Genomic DNA, 15,083 nt, shown 5'->3' with positions numbered 1-15,083 from the left:
GTTCTCCTCTTATCTGTCTGAACGTTTCTTCTCTGTGAGAAGACAGATCGGTGGACTCAGTGGTCTCCTTTAAAAGCAGCTGGCAACTCACCTGTTGATTCTTCCTGACTCCTCTACATGCTGCTGTGTCTTCCATTCCCGTCTTTCCAGGATCCCGTATTACCTTTTCTTATTCATTTTCCTTTTTCTTCCTCATGTTTTTTAATTGTACTTGTTGTTCTTGTGAAGTGCTTTGTTGTTTTATTTTGTTTCTTCTTCTGAAATGAAACCAAGTGCAGTAGCTCACTAAGAACAGTTAAATCCGGAGAGTTTTCTGTGGAAACTCAAAACACATTTTAAGACAAAGCAGTGAAACCCTACTGCTTATTTAGTTTTACATCATGTTTTTGTAACTTTGTTGAAAATTCTCTTTGTTTTCCCAGAATGCTGAGGTGTCCGTGTTCGAGGTCAACATCCGTTTCATAGGAGGCCTGCTGGCTGCATACTACCTCTCAGGACAGGAAGTAAGTGCTTGGATCTCACAAACATTATAAAAGAACCAGGCTGAGTAGATAACGTTATGCTTGTTTATGTTAATTACATATTAGTAGGGATGGCTACCTTTGACATTTGAATTGATTCGGTACTAATTCCCGGTACCTAGGAATCGATACCGGTACTTAACGGTACCAATTTTCGATACTTTTGAGTGTTTAATATTTTAATTCTCTTTTATAATTAAATATATATTTTTCTCAATATGTAAACATATTTGATAAATATCACGATAAATAACATTCAACAGTTTGCATTTTAACATCGTCCTTGTAGTTTTATAAGCTGATAATTAAACTGAAGCAAACATCTTTACTGTGAACTAAATTTACTGTGTATCTTCATTCCTTTTGCCGTGCTTTTTCTTAGATTTTTCCTACTGGGAAGTTAGAATTTCCAAGGAGAAAGCGAAAGCACCATTAGCTGATAACAATGGTGGCAATGGAAGCTAACAAATCAAGCTAACGTTATCTTTAACATTTTATTTACCTACCGGAGCAGATTAAGAAAAGGATGTCTCACTATCGTCACTGGTTTCATCGTCACCCAGTTTCCCATCACATTTAGTGAAGTGGACCCAAGCTTTAGCGTGCGTTCTTTCTACCATGCTGCTCTGTTTACAACTCGCTCACAGCGACCGACGACATAACGCTCTTGCACATGTGCAGCTGTCTAGGCAAGTTCTCGTTATGAAGGACGGGTACCGAAACGAGGCACTGTTTCAAATGACGTGAATCGGTACTCAGTCGGTCCTATGGAATTTGGTCGGTACCTTAAAAAGTACAGAATTCAGTACTCAACGCTACAAATTAGAAGTGAACAATGCAGAAAACATTAGGAAAGAAACTTTTCTTCTGATTTCTGAGCCTTTGTCTCTTATCTCATGAATAAATCATGCTTTGTTTTTTCTGTTCTACTTTCTCTTATTCTGTTTGGAGACAAACGGGTAAACGTTGCTGCTGCTTCTAAGTCCAGTTACCTTTAAATCCAGCCTTCCAGCTCTGTGGGTTTGTCATAATTAAACAAGAGTCTGATTTTAGCTGTTCTTACTTTTCTGGCGTCTTTCTGAGGTCGTTCTGTGTTGGCGTCCACGCCTGGAGGTTTGTCCTGAGGGCTCTCTCTGGGTTTTATATTTGGTCTTCATAAGATGACCTTCGTCCACACTTTCTGTAACAGCTCCTTCCTGTGCAGGATGAGGAGACAGGCGAGGGACACCCTGGACAGGTCATCTGTCCATCACAGGGACACACATAGAGACAGATGAAGCAGATGACCCTTCAGAAACAAATCTGACCTCCTCCCACTAATGACTCATTTGAACTGCCCTGCGGTCTCTGGCAAACCCCCGTGAAAATGCTAATTCTGTGGGTTGAGTTACGTAAACCCATAAACAGGTTTGCTAATTCACTTGCTGTGGCGGTACAGACAAAACACCACTCTTCTCTCGCTCTCCTTCTCATTCCCTCACACACCTCCACCTCCGTCAAACTTACTCATTCATCAGAGCCCACTCGAGTAATAACAGAAGCTGTGGGCGGCGGGAAGAGAGGGATATGGAGGGTTGAAGGGCTCGGAGGGAGAGATTGATAGATGGAGCATTGGGGGGGGGGGGGTAGGAGGGTGAGGATGAGTCTAAATGTAGAGGCAGGAAAGTAAAACGATAAATAAATAGGGAACATTAATAAAGCTGGGAAAAATGTAAACAATGGAAAATAGAACTTTCTTTTTCCATCTGCGTTCCCCATGAGCTGACACTATTTCAGTTCATCTGCTGCAGAGATTGCAGCGCTCAGTCTGTGTCCACAGGTGGTTCTAACAGGCCTTTAGTTCTGCCGCTCGAAGGGATCAGCAGCTTCTTCACACAATCACGATTTTCATGCAAATCTGAACGTTCACCATTCACAGCAAGCCTAATATCACGTCTCTTTCAGCTGAATACAAGTCATTCACACAGATTAAATAACTTTGAACCATTCACTTTTCTACTTTTAAGAGTTTGAACGGTACCCAGAAGCTGTTGTATCATGTTCCAGGGGCTCGAAGACATGGTGGGGATCTGAAATGTGACGCTAACCTTTTCACTAAAGACATCCTCAGATAAATATGTGTTAGTAGATATTTGATAGTGAGTAGGTTCATTTAGTTCCTCAGAAGTACTTTCTGACATCATTTCAGGGATCCTCGTGTTAGCTCAGGTGAAGAGGCTAATTTGAGTTAGAACATCAGACAGCAAGCTTTAAAAGAGCGAGTAAAGTTCATCCTCTGGTAACCATAGTTACCAGCAAGGAAAGGCATACAGTCGTCATTGATTAGCATCAGAAGGGCTTCACAGATCAAAACGTTGCCACTAGTAAGACAGACAGTATCTGAATAACCCCTTTGTTGGATTGACATAAACCTCAAAGAGAAAAGCATGAATTATTATGAAGAAAACGTCAGGGTCCCCAAGAAGGTCCAGCAGCACCAGGACTGTCTCCTAAAGCAGATCCAGCTGTGGGATCTGGATCCACCATTAATGTTCAGGAATGGCAGCACCCATCTGTAGCTCAGTGAGGGGATTTTTGGAGGACGGACTGGTGTCAGGACGGGAAGCAAAGAAGCCTCTTCTTGCCAAAACAAGAGATAGACCGATGTTCTGCTAAAAGCCAGGGCTCCAACAGCTGAGGGCTGGGAGAAAGTCATTTTCTCTGATGAATCACCTTTCTGATTGTCTGGAGGCTAAAAGGTTATTTTTCTCATCAGTCCAATGTGCTGCTGTAAATGGATGTAAAGCAACCTGAGCCCAGTTGAAAATCAGAATGGTACTTAAACATCTTGCCAGAGGAACCCCCCCCCCCAACTGACCATCATCAAGTTGGTGATTAACAATGTGTTTTCCACCGTTATGTAGCACCAGGCCAAAAGGATCAGATCAGAACTAAGTGGTTCAAGAACAACATCAGCATGTTGGATCCAGGTCCAAGAATCTCCCCAGACCTCAATCCTACTGAGAACTTGTGGTCCATCCTCTAATGGCAGAAGGACCAACCAAAACCAAAATCAGTCTGGATATGGACCAGCATGTGTGGGTGAACCACAGAGGTCTCTAGGACAAAAGACCAATGCGAGAAAGATTGACTCTTTACATAAAGATAATTTCTCTTCAGCACAGCTGACAAAGGTTTATGATGGGTCAGTCCTCCTGCATGCTCAGATCATTCCCTTCCCTTGCTTGAAAAATTGTTCCAAAATGAAAGTTGAACCCACATCTTTTTTATCTGTGAATTCAATGCCGTCCGGCAAGTCTCAAATAAAAATGTGGGCATCTTACTGTAAAAATATATACCATTAATGTAAAAAAGAAACTCTAAATGAACTATGTTCACACCCAGAATCAAACCCAGGTCTTCTGCATGGGAGTCAGACATCTTACAAGATGAGCTACACTCTAGTAACATTCACAGTATCTGTAACATTCATATCCTTGAAGACACCTGAAACAACGTTCAAAGAATGGTTCGGAGCGAAAATGGTTATTTTGTTGCTAATTTGCAGGAAATATCTAGAAGAAAGTTCTACAGAAAGTAGCTAAGGGTCCTCAGAAATGTAGCTAGGTTCATCACTAGGCGTTAAGAACAGCGACAAAGTCGCTGAGTTGGCACTGCCTCTCTCTCTGCTGCTAAAGCTACTGATAGCAAATGCTACGGGCTATGCCTGAGCGTGAACGCGCATGAAGCAGCCTGCTCGACCCGAGCAGCTCTCTTTTTCTGTGATTTTACAGAAAAACAGGCAATCACAGTAAAAATGCCAGGGCTCATTCTACAGGACCAGGGTATTGCAGGAGAATGTATGAAGAAGACATTTATTATTTCTATACATGTTTTGGCTGTCAAACTTCCATAGCGTCCCTTTAAGAGTTTTGAAGTCGCTCCAGAAGTCACCCACACAAGCTCCACTTTCCTCAGTCAGACACCATCTGCAAACCTCACCTTTGGCCTCTGCACTTATTTTCATGTTTGACTGCTCATCGTCAAGTGTCAAGATTTTCTGGGCTTCCTATCATGGATGCATTTTCAAACTGGCAGACAGCTATAGCAACAAGCTGAACTGGTGGACCTTAGCTCATGAAGATGAGACACTCAGGACGACAAGGACAGAATAGAGACGGTGTGATGAAAGAATAAACAAATATACAGATATAAACACAGATGCAACAACAAAAGTAGAGGAGGAGGTGTGAAGATCAGCATTCAGGAGGAAGTCCAAACAGAGCAGCAGTGATGGATTGTGTTTACTCTTCTGTCGCTAGCTTTTTCCTTTGGTCTCTGCTCCTGTTCCTGCTGTTTTTCTCTGACGTTCTCCCCATTTATCTGTATCCATTCCTCTTTTTTTCCTCCTCACCACCACTTGGTTCTGTTTTCAACATTCTGTGGTCCCTCTCTTTTGCTAGCTGACAACTAGAGGTGTAACTGTATATGTTATTTTACTAACATGAAATAAAGTGTGGCACATACGATAATACTAAGAACCTGGTAGTCACTGATGATCACCACTCTCACCCACAAACACACATTTGTTTTTTCTCTTTTGGCTAATTGCTCCAACAGAAGATGAGCAGAGGAAAACATCTAAGGGGCTCCATGTCAAAGCTAGAATGGATGCACAGGAGCACAATGACCTGGCTGTCTGTTTCACATCAGCAGCTATCAGTCACTCACCTCTCTGAGTGGAGGTTTGAGTGTGTTGCATTTCATTTATGTGGTCTTTTAACGCTGAGGAAAGGGCTCCAAGAATGGATGCTAAAGTCAAAGATGGTGGGTCTGTTAGTCACTAATAACTGTAGTTAACACAAAATTACAAATTTAGTGTGTTGGGGGGGGGGGGGGGTCTAAAGGGGGGGAAAATTCTTCCAAGCCAACGATGAACCTACTCATAGCAGGACAGAGATGATGTTAGGGAGAGAAATAAAAGAAGCTTCACATGTTCAGAGAGGGAACATCTCGCGTGTACACCAGAGCAGTTATGGACCTCCAGGATTGTTTGCTTTTAATCATTTGTACTTTGCGTTTACACAGAAACAAGAGCCCTGCATAGTGTTTTTTTAACTGGGTCCAGAAATCAAATCTTTACTCGCCACTTTATGGTAAAATGTAGCCTTTAAAACCTCTCTGAGCCCACCCACCCCAACCTTTACTTGGTTGACTGCAGAAGGTGTAGGACCAACTCCCAATCAACATACATCAGGTAGAATGTCCAGCTTATCAGTTCCTTGTTCTATTCTTGTTTTTTGTCATTCATTTATATTAGGATGCTTCAACAACACTATAACATACCAAACACTCAAAAATAACCTGTTAGCAATTCTAAACCTACCCGTTCCACCTCTTCTCCCGTGTCCACCTGTCAGTCCATCCCACTCTAATGGCAAGTGTGTAGTTTCCCGAGGATAGTGGGCAGTACTTGTATTTCAGGGAGTTTTCCACCGTACCGCCGTGACTGTTGCTAATTTAAAAAGACATGTATTAAATGTTACTTGTGGAGCGGAAAGCATGCAACCTCAGTGTAACTCGACAGATTTTGATGGTCCCTCAGTTAATTCCATCAAGAGAATGCAATGAAAATGCTAGTTTTCTGGCGCTGCGCTATCCGGATCTGCTCGGGGCATCGGCATATATACTGGACATTTAATGCCCGCAGGCTCGAATTATAAGATTTTGTTTCCACCACCGTCATTTTAACCGTATCACACATCCTGTTATGCCCAGACACTCCAAAAATGGGAAAAGAGGTGGAACTGAGGCTGTTACGCTTGAAACAAATGAACCAATGTACCTACTTTGCTAACCCAAGGAGCTAAGAATGGCTCCGACGACTGGGGTAGCCCACCCACATAGCCAACTGGCTCCCGTGTGAGGCTATAGTCATGCTGGTCGCCTGCCGAGATATAATGTGGACCAGGACTGTTAACCCTCTGGAGGCAGGCGTTGCAGATTAGCAACAGTTAAAACCTACCTGCCTGGTTACTCCACAGATGTATTTCATTAGCATCTTTTAACTCAGAAGTACCCCTGAAGGACTTAGTTGTTCCTCATTTTATCAAAACTTATTTTAAGCCTGAGAGGATTAAATTACAAGCAGAGCCTCAGACCGCTGCAATCATAGTCGGGTGCTGTAGCCTTTTATATCAGCTCATGTTCCACATTCGTAGCTGGTTAATTTTAAGATTACGACAGAAAAAAAGACGGCGTTGGTGTCGTAGATGGTATGTGAGACCCCTAAACCAGGCACGGCAAGACAACGGAGAATATGTTTAGCTCGTTTTGCCGATGAGGGAAATCGACGATGAAAAACATTATAATTACTTCCGAATGTCCTCGTCTGCTTTTGACAAGTTGCTCAGAAGGATTGAGACACTGATTTCCCACCGACTTGCACATAGTGCTCCCATTAGCTCATCAGCGCCTTGCTGTCACACTATGATTTCTTGCTACTGGTTGTAGCTACCAATCCCTGGCAGCCAGCTGTAAACTTGGATCCGCACAGTTGGATGTATTGTAAAAGAAGTTTGCAAAGCTATATGGACAGCACTGGATAGTGTCGAACCTGGTCGATTAGCTTTTCTTCAAAGCTTTCTGACATTTTAACACTACTGGGGTTTGCCGCCGTTGACCCCTGTACTGCATCCGGTTAAATAACGCTCTACACTCTGCCTAGTGGTTACTCGTATATTTCAGTGTGCGGCCGCATCGCGTTAATTTCAGAGGACGCGCACAAACTACGCATCAAACGACGCATCAAACGAACACAAACTACGCAAGGCAGCCATGATACGTATGCGTACGCGTTGTTGTTAAAAGCAAGTATATTTCCAGCCTAAGTTGTCTAACCCACCAGACTCCCGATGGACAGGCTCTAACCCTAGTGGCTCCTGTAACTTCCTGCCTTATTACTGTTGGAGTTGAACCGCGCTGTTTGGCCAGCTGGTTGCTTCATGAAAGCGTTACCTTCACCAGATCTGATTTCTCTGGATCCAGGAATCTTTTGGAAAGAGGGGACAGGCTGGACAGATGTTGAAGCAGGAACTGGAAGGGAAGTGACAGTACACCAAAGATGATTTGAATGAAGAACACCAGATTGCATCAACAAGGTCTCGGGAGCGAATGATGCCATGTAATGTGAAATAACAAGAAGAGAGCATAGGGGGAAAGCTGAGACTCTGCAGGCATTAAAACTGCAGCAAAGCCACCTTGTGGACGAACAGATGGAGGAGTCAGGCTAAAGAGATAGAAAATGACAGCAGAAGAACATCAGACGAGGCTCGTGGTTCTGCAGAGACACGGGGATGGAGATAATGATGGTGAGGCTAAAAGAAATACAGAGAAAGTATGATGAAGGAAGAGTGCAACAGAAGGAAATACTTCAGGGACTAAAGAGGCAAAGAAGGATGGATCTGAAAAGTTAGAATGAAGTGAAATCAAAAAGAGAAAATAAAGAATAGAACAGTGTCTTATTACAGAAAAAGCACTGTTCTGATGCTTGTCCATCCCCTCAGAAGACTGTCCTTCATCTCCTCTCCCTGCTTGCTCTGTGGTGGACAGCAGACGGTTTTGGTCGGAGCCAGTACCGGACCGCAGGGGGTATTTTGTCACTCAATTAACACATCAAACAAACTGGAGGCATCGTTCTCCCCCAGACTGAACGCTGTCCCTCGTGGGAGGGCTTAAGTCAGTCAGAGGGGTTGGTGTGTGGTAGCTCTGAGGACGCCGCCGTAGCAGCCACCCAATCCTGGCTGTGTCAGAGTAGTTCAGTGTGCTGAGGTGTATCCTACAGACAGACGGGAAGGAGAAATGTAAATGTCAGCAGCACCATTTATTCCCCTCTGCTTTGTGAGCAAAGTCAAAATATAAACAAATCAGGGCTCATGAATAACACCCTCCTCATTCATTAGTGGTGATGGTGGTGGGCTGTTGCCGCCGCCCCCCCCCCCCCCCTCGTCCCCCGATTTCTCCTCAGCAGCTGCTGATTCTGGGAACGCTCATCTAGATAAAAATAGACTGAAGAGAGTTGCCTCTTTACTGCAGTGATGTTTGTCCTTCATGCGTTTCATGTTGATATTTAAACATTCTCCAACAGAAGCTTGTTTTCTCCAACCCTGTTGTGATGAGGTCATCAAAACTGAGTTTTTTCTGCGAATGTAACCCGTCTGCTGAAACCTACACCTGTGAGCTTCTACAAAACCCATGGGCATGAGAAATGTATGCTAGTTGAGTGTTTGGTTGTTATTACGTGTTGAAGCATGTCAATCACACAGAGAACAATCCTTAATATTGTGTCATTAATTATCAACAACGCCCACTCACACACTGTAAAAGAGCAAGTGATACCAAAAGGTCAAGCTGGTAGAACAAACGAGGACATTTTAGTTTCATTTCAGCTTTGTGCGTTGCTCTTCCTGTGCTGACAAACAACTTGGCTTCACTCTCACAAGCCAGAGAAAACAGACTGCTGAAGCACACGGCAGATCAAGTCAGAGACACAGAAAAGGAACTGCTGCAAAGACGAATGGAGGCTAATGGTGTTGGGGGGACATAATGAGAAAGGATGTAGGGAAATACGAAAATTTCTGTGTAGATGAAAATGACGAGGGCAGAGGATAAGACACGTGTAGGTAATGAAGGGAAACAGGCCAGGTGTGGGATGGGAAACCAGAACTGTGGCCTCATAAATGATAAATGACCCGCACTAGTGTAGCGCCTTTCAGAGTCAGAGGACTCCAAGGCACTTTACACTACAGTGTATCATTCACCCATTCACACCCTGGTGGGGATGAGCTACGATTTAGCCACAGCTGCCCTTGGGCGCACTGACCGAGGCGAGGCAGCCGAGCACTGGCGCCACCGGTCCCTCCGACCACCACCAGCAGACAAGTTGGGTTAAGTGTCTTGCCCAAAGACTCAACAGCAGAATTCCCTGTCCAGAGCTGGGATCAAACCTGCAACCTTCTGATTACTGGAAAACTGGCTCTACTTGTTGAGCTACTACTGCCCGCATATTGAGTCCTTGGACAAATACAAGGTCACGTCTTATATAGCATTTATAATTTCACTAGAGCATGGTGTCCAAAACATAGGTTCTCTGTGCTCTTGGCATCTTTCATTCTGATTCAAAGGGGGTATTTTTCCGTAAAACTGGCAAACATGAATGAAGATAAATAGAAATATTGCTGTATTTTCAGTTATTTTTCTATGTCCAGATGTAGAAAAGAAGTGTCTGGGTAAAAGGCAGCTATATAAATGCATCAGGTGGGATGTCTGCAATAGAAGTCTAAATGTGTGTGCACCAGTTTCACTGATTATCAACACAAAGTCACTCAGACTTGTCAGCAGCCAGCTTTTACATGTTTTTGGCACCAAATGAAGCTAGTTTGCTCTTCTTTGTTCTTCCTGCTGCCTCTGAAGTCGGGCCAGTCAGTGCTGAACAATGACAGCAAATGGATCAGCTAATGGTTAAGTGGCGCAACAAAGTATGAAAATGACATAGTAACCAAACACACACGTATCGGGTGACTTAATGCCGTCTCGCCTGCTAGCCCTCGGGGGCCTTCCTACCAAGCAGCCACATTCAGCACATTTCACAGTCAAGCCCTTAATCCTTTTAGGAGGCTCCATTACATGTCAACAGTGGCCCACTGAGTCGGCTTGTGTACGCGTGTGTGTGTGTGTGTGTGTGTGTGTGTGTGTGTGTGTGTGTGTGTGTGTGTGTGTGTGTGTGTGTTTTGATGAGCAGACTGTATAACACTGGGTGAAACATTTAGATCTTATTAAGGTTTTTAATTTCCATAATAAGGAAGTCTACTTTTCCTGAAAGCCTTTGTTGAGATTTTCTCTCTAAGAAATAGTTCTGACATTTTTCTTGGTACATATGAGATGTTTGTTTATATTGTTTGACATAATAATTGGTTTCATTGATGAGTTTATAATTAGTTAATAGATCGAATCTAAATAAACTTTTATCTAAACTTGTGGTCGTAGAAAAATATCTTATCAGTTTGCTTTAGGAATCTGATTAATGAGCCAGATGCACATAAAATCTTAAAAATATATTAAATCTTTGTAGTGATTTGGATAGAATATTTGCATTGGTCTTCTATTGTATAATATAGAAGTGTGTGTGATGTAGTGTTACAGTTTGGTGCTGTCGCTATGCTTGGTGCCAATGGTAGGGATGTGAATGTGACTTTTGTGTTGATAAACAGCACCAGGTTTAACAGTCTGATAACACAACTAAGTTGTTTTTACAATTCCGTCAATTTGCTGCAATGCTGAAGCGGCATCAGGGAGCCTTAGGTCCTTTATAAGCAGTGTTGTGAGTAACGCCGTTTAAGTATAACGGCGTTTCTAACGGCGTTCTTTTATAGGTAACGGAATAATCTAATTAATTACTTTTCCCACTGTTGCAACGCCGTTACCGTTACTGGGGACGGAACGCTGTGCGTTACTATGTGCTTGTCGAACGTTGAGCAACAGTGTGAGGCTTTCCGACCGCCACACTTCAGCTGCAGTCAGGGAGAGAGAGGTGTCTTAACGCTCTTACAAACACGATGATGATTGGCCAGGTGGGCGGAGACCCTCACGGTCTCAGTCACTGCATTCTGTAGACACAACGGGAATAACTCCGTTTAAAATAACCGCGTTAACCCTTTGACTGCCCCACCAAGAAAAACCTAATGAAAAAATTATTTGTTTGTATTTTCTATTCCTTCTAGTGAATAATGATCACAATCAATATATTTTTTTTATACACACTTCATAGTTTTTTAATTACTACCCTCTACCAAACGGTTGAGATGTGTCTCTATGGTAAAAGTAAATAAAGTAAAATAGACATAACAACTAGGGGAAAAAAGGTCAGCATTATACTCTTTTTGAAATAAAAATAACTACTCAAAATTTTTACCCACTTTATTTTGGTAGTAAGACACCAAACAGATTCCATTTCAACTTTGGAAGTTATTCTAACAAAGTGTAAAAAAAAAAAAATACACAAATAATGATCAGAAACATTTTATACAAATACTGTAAAAAATGCTCAGAACATGCAAGTTTACTTCTGACCTTTCATTGTAGTGTTGAAACAGCATAAACATTTTTTACTTTCCATAAAATTCTGAAAGTATCCTATTCACCATTTCCACTTTGCACTGGAAATTAGAGAAGAAACTGAATTTTTTCAGGTTCTTTTCTTTTCTCATTTATGATGCAACTGCACCAATGCCTCCTGATCATTACAACCTCTGGTGGTACACTGCAAAGCATTCCTGATTTGCATTCAAGCACAGAAAAACATTGCATTTCTGGCATTTCCATCTTGACACACCCTTTGGACAATAACTGCATCGGCCTCGCTTGTCACAGTGAAGTGGCCAATGCCCACAGCTGTCGTATCGCACATCTGGTTGTGGTTGTGAGGGTCTTGTGATGTGGCGTTTCTTTGATGGGGGTGGAGAGCTGGATGATGGTCGGCCAACTTTGGATGCTGGCTTGTTGACTTGTTTCAAGCTATGGGCAACTGCAAGGCGGAATCTTTTCAAGGAGATTGGTTTCTGATTCAGTTGTCCACACTCCCTTTTGTAGACCAGCCAGGAATTTGTAATGCATAGATCAAGCACGTACCCAAAGAGTGGTAGGTACCATCTTGTAGACTTGGCTGGGGTCTTGTACAGGTGTACCAGCATGTCCGAGAGATCAATCCCTCCCATATGCTCGTTGTAGGCATGGATGAGTGATGGGCATGGGATGGAAATCTTTGCCTTGGACTCTTTGCTCCAGCGTTTGACAGTTGACAATGGCATGACCCCAACGGCATTACTCAGCAGATTCACACATTTGTTGTCAAACCATTTTACTGCGATCACCCCTTCAGCAGCCTTGTAGTCAAAAGCTCCACGCCCTTTCTTTGTCAGCTCTTTGTCTGTCATCAAAGTGGCTCCACCTGTGCGATTTGGTCGAACAGTGCCAATGCATTTGACACCCAACGATGTGTCCAGGTACTTCACCAGTTTAAAACTGGTAAAATAGTTGTCACAAAACACAACAGAAAGCCTGGGCTGTGTTATGGTTTTACAAAGTGTTGTCACCACTTTGGCTCCCAAAGGTAACATCTGCTCCTCTTCACTAAGGGTAGTGTTGAAGAATGTGGAAGCTCCCTGATAAAGCAGCAGGTCATGAATGATGCCAGATGAACTGGCTCGGCAAAACAATTTAAAGCCCCACTTGTGTGGCTTGTTGGCAATATACTGACGGAGATTGCCAGCCCTTGTGCCTTTATAGGCTACCATGACCTCATCCACGCTGTGCTTATATGTTGATGGTATCTGGAGGCATTGCTCACGAAGCATGTCAAAGAGAGGTCTGATTTTGTTAAATCGGTCTCCACTGTTATTACACTGCTGATTATCGTTGAAATGAATGAACCGGCGCAACAGCTGGAATCTCTTCTTTGGCATGATATCGGCTATCACACTGAAACGTGACTCATGGTGCCAGTAATCTTCTAGTGATAGAAAGTTGAAAACACCCATAAATAGGAGGATTGACAGAAAATCTTCTATTTCCTTAGGGCTAGTCTTGATTGTGTCCCCCAACTCTTGAGCAGAATACAGATTGGTATGATAAGCAATATGATCAATCATTTCATCAGTGAAGAGCATTTTGAAGTACTGGAATGGGGACTGTAGAGCCTCAGGGGGCTCAAAACTTACTGCTGGAACTTGCAATTCTTCAATGTCTTCATGCTTCCAGATTCTTCTTGCATCTTTTTTGGGGACTGAGAAGGAATATGGGTATAATGTATCCTCTGCTTCTTCCAAGGGAACAGTTTTTAGGGTGCGTTTCCTTTTTTTGCTCTTTTTACGAGACAACTGTGTTGATCTGCTTGTTGAAGGAGCTTCTTCTTCCATGGAAACATCAACATAGCTTTCATCACTATCATCTGCAAAATTGGGTTGAAAATCTGGATCCTCTATAGGGTCATCATCACTCAGTTCACCATCAGAGTCCTGAGAATTTTCAGGCACAAGGGCCAGAGAAGTGTGTTGCCTTGTTCCATAAAAGGATTTGCAATCCATCTATTAAATGTAAAAGAAAAGGAAATTGTAGGTGTTGTAGATGGTTTTGTAAAATTCAAATAACTGCAATGGTTTTATTTTTGTTTTACCTATCATTTAAAATAACATTTTGAAAACAATGACAGAGTAAATCTTTTTTACTTTGTCATGTAAAACAATTAAAACACCTAATACTTAAATGTATAGATCATTAAATCATTTTATTTCATGGAAAATAGTCAATTTAACATGTCAAAACTTAATTTCTAAACATTAGCTTAGTGTTGCTAACCTTACCATCAATTGATAACTCAACCGTTTGGTTGAGCATGTTTTAGAAAATTTATTCTGAATTGAATACAGTTATTTTCTGGTATCAAATGACATAATAACGTTCTGCAAATACTATGGCATGATTTTACAGTGGAAAAATGTACTTACCTTCACAATTTTTTGCCAAAACAGTCCATGTGTCCAGAGTGATTTTTTTGTTTCTGATTTCCTGGTGGGAGCACTGCAGATGAGGCCTGCAATTTCCTGACACAGTGCCATCTAGTGGATTTTTTTAGTACAACATAACTCAACCAAGTGGTAGAGATGGCTCAATAAGGTTAAGTTAAGTTAAATAATCCTGTCCATTAAATATGGTGTCTCAAAATATGCTATACCAAATGGTTGAGCAGGCAGTGAAAGGTTAATAAAAAATATGTCTTTCTGTAACAAGCAAACTAATTAATTACGTCTTCTTTCATCAAAACGTTGTTCCTGTTACTGGTAAGGAAATGCGTGCGTTAAGCAGTGCGGTGTGTTGAAGCTGTCATCATCAGCTGATCAGGAGCTAAAGAGGCAGATGTTTAAGAGCATCATGGCCCGTGAAGAACGAGGAAGACGTGATGAATAGTCTACGGCTGCAGACCCGCAGATTTGTTGCTGCAGCAGCGAATCTGCGGGTCTGCAGCCGTGCCCTTAGCGTGACAGCGGGACGTCCCGAAGGTCCGCTCACCTGTTCACCGCTCAGACGTCCTGATCTTCTGCCTTCCTAGATCATCCAGCTGTAACCTGTTTCTGATCATGTCTTTAGTCACGCTGTAACACTGATGCATTAGTCTCAGACGGCATGGAGCTCAGGTGTTATTAGAACTACCTGTGTGTGTTCACCACCCAGCTTCAGCTCTTCTGTGTTTGGGTCTGACCCATGTTAGTACATTTAAGTCCTAGGCTTGTGCCTCTTCTAGTGTCATTTTAAAGGATATTTATTTATTTATTTATTTAACCGATACTAGATCAGTAGCAACAGAAATGCTACTAAAAAGACACAATTATGTGAAGCTGTAAAAATTAGAATGCTGTGCAAAATTACATTTATTTCTGTAATTTAACTAGACCGAGAGACCATTTAAAGGCTCGGGAACCTTTACAGGTGTTTCTATTTGCAATTTTAAATTTTAGCTGATTGGGTTTTTGT

The 15,083-nt window shown here is 42.4% G+C and overlaps 2 protein-coding genes across 4 annotated transcripts in view; one reads left to right on the top strand and one right to left on the bottom strand.

Moving 5' to 3' along the window:
* Window positions 1–15,083, top strand: part of man1a2 (mannosidase, alpha, class 1A, member 2) — a 210,445-nt gene that overhangs the window by 123,803 nt on the left and 71,559 nt on the right. For all 3 annotated transcript variants that reach the window (XM_070544080.1, XM_070544081.1, XM_070544082.1), the window contains one exon: window positions 423–503. In XM_070544080.1, coding sequence (XP_070400181.1) covers window positions 423–503 — 81 coding nt within the window. The remainder of the gene's footprint in view (window positions 1–422; window positions 504–15,083) is intronic.
* Window positions 11,797–14,205, bottom strand: LOC139062638 (piggyBac transposable element-derived protein 2-like). The gene has a single exon (XM_070544083.1). The coding sequence runs from the start codon at window positions 13,637–13,639 to the stop codon at window positions 11,798–11,800; it is 1,842 nt and encodes a 613-aa protein (XP_070400184.1). The 5' UTR covers window positions 13,640–14,205; the 3' UTR covers window position 11,797.

The sequence above is a fragment of the Nothobranchius furzeri genome, chromosome 14 (genome assembly GCF_043380555.1).
Source record: "Nothobranchius furzeri strain GRZ-AD chromosome 14, NfurGRZ-RIMD1, whole genome shotgun sequence".
Taxonomy (NCBI): Eukaryota; Metazoa; Chordata; class Actinopteri; order Cyprinodontiformes; family Nothobranchiidae; genus Nothobranchius; species Nothobranchius furzeri.
The sequence above is the reverse complement of the archived record's forward strand: the minus strand, read 5'-3'. Positions and strand labels throughout refer to the sequence as shown.

What these genes read in the sequence shown, in the direction of transcription:
- LOC139062638 (XM_070544083.1), bottom strand. Translation starts at nt 13,639, where the DNA reads ATGGATTGCAAATCCTTTTATGGAACAAGGCAACACACTTCTCTGGCC.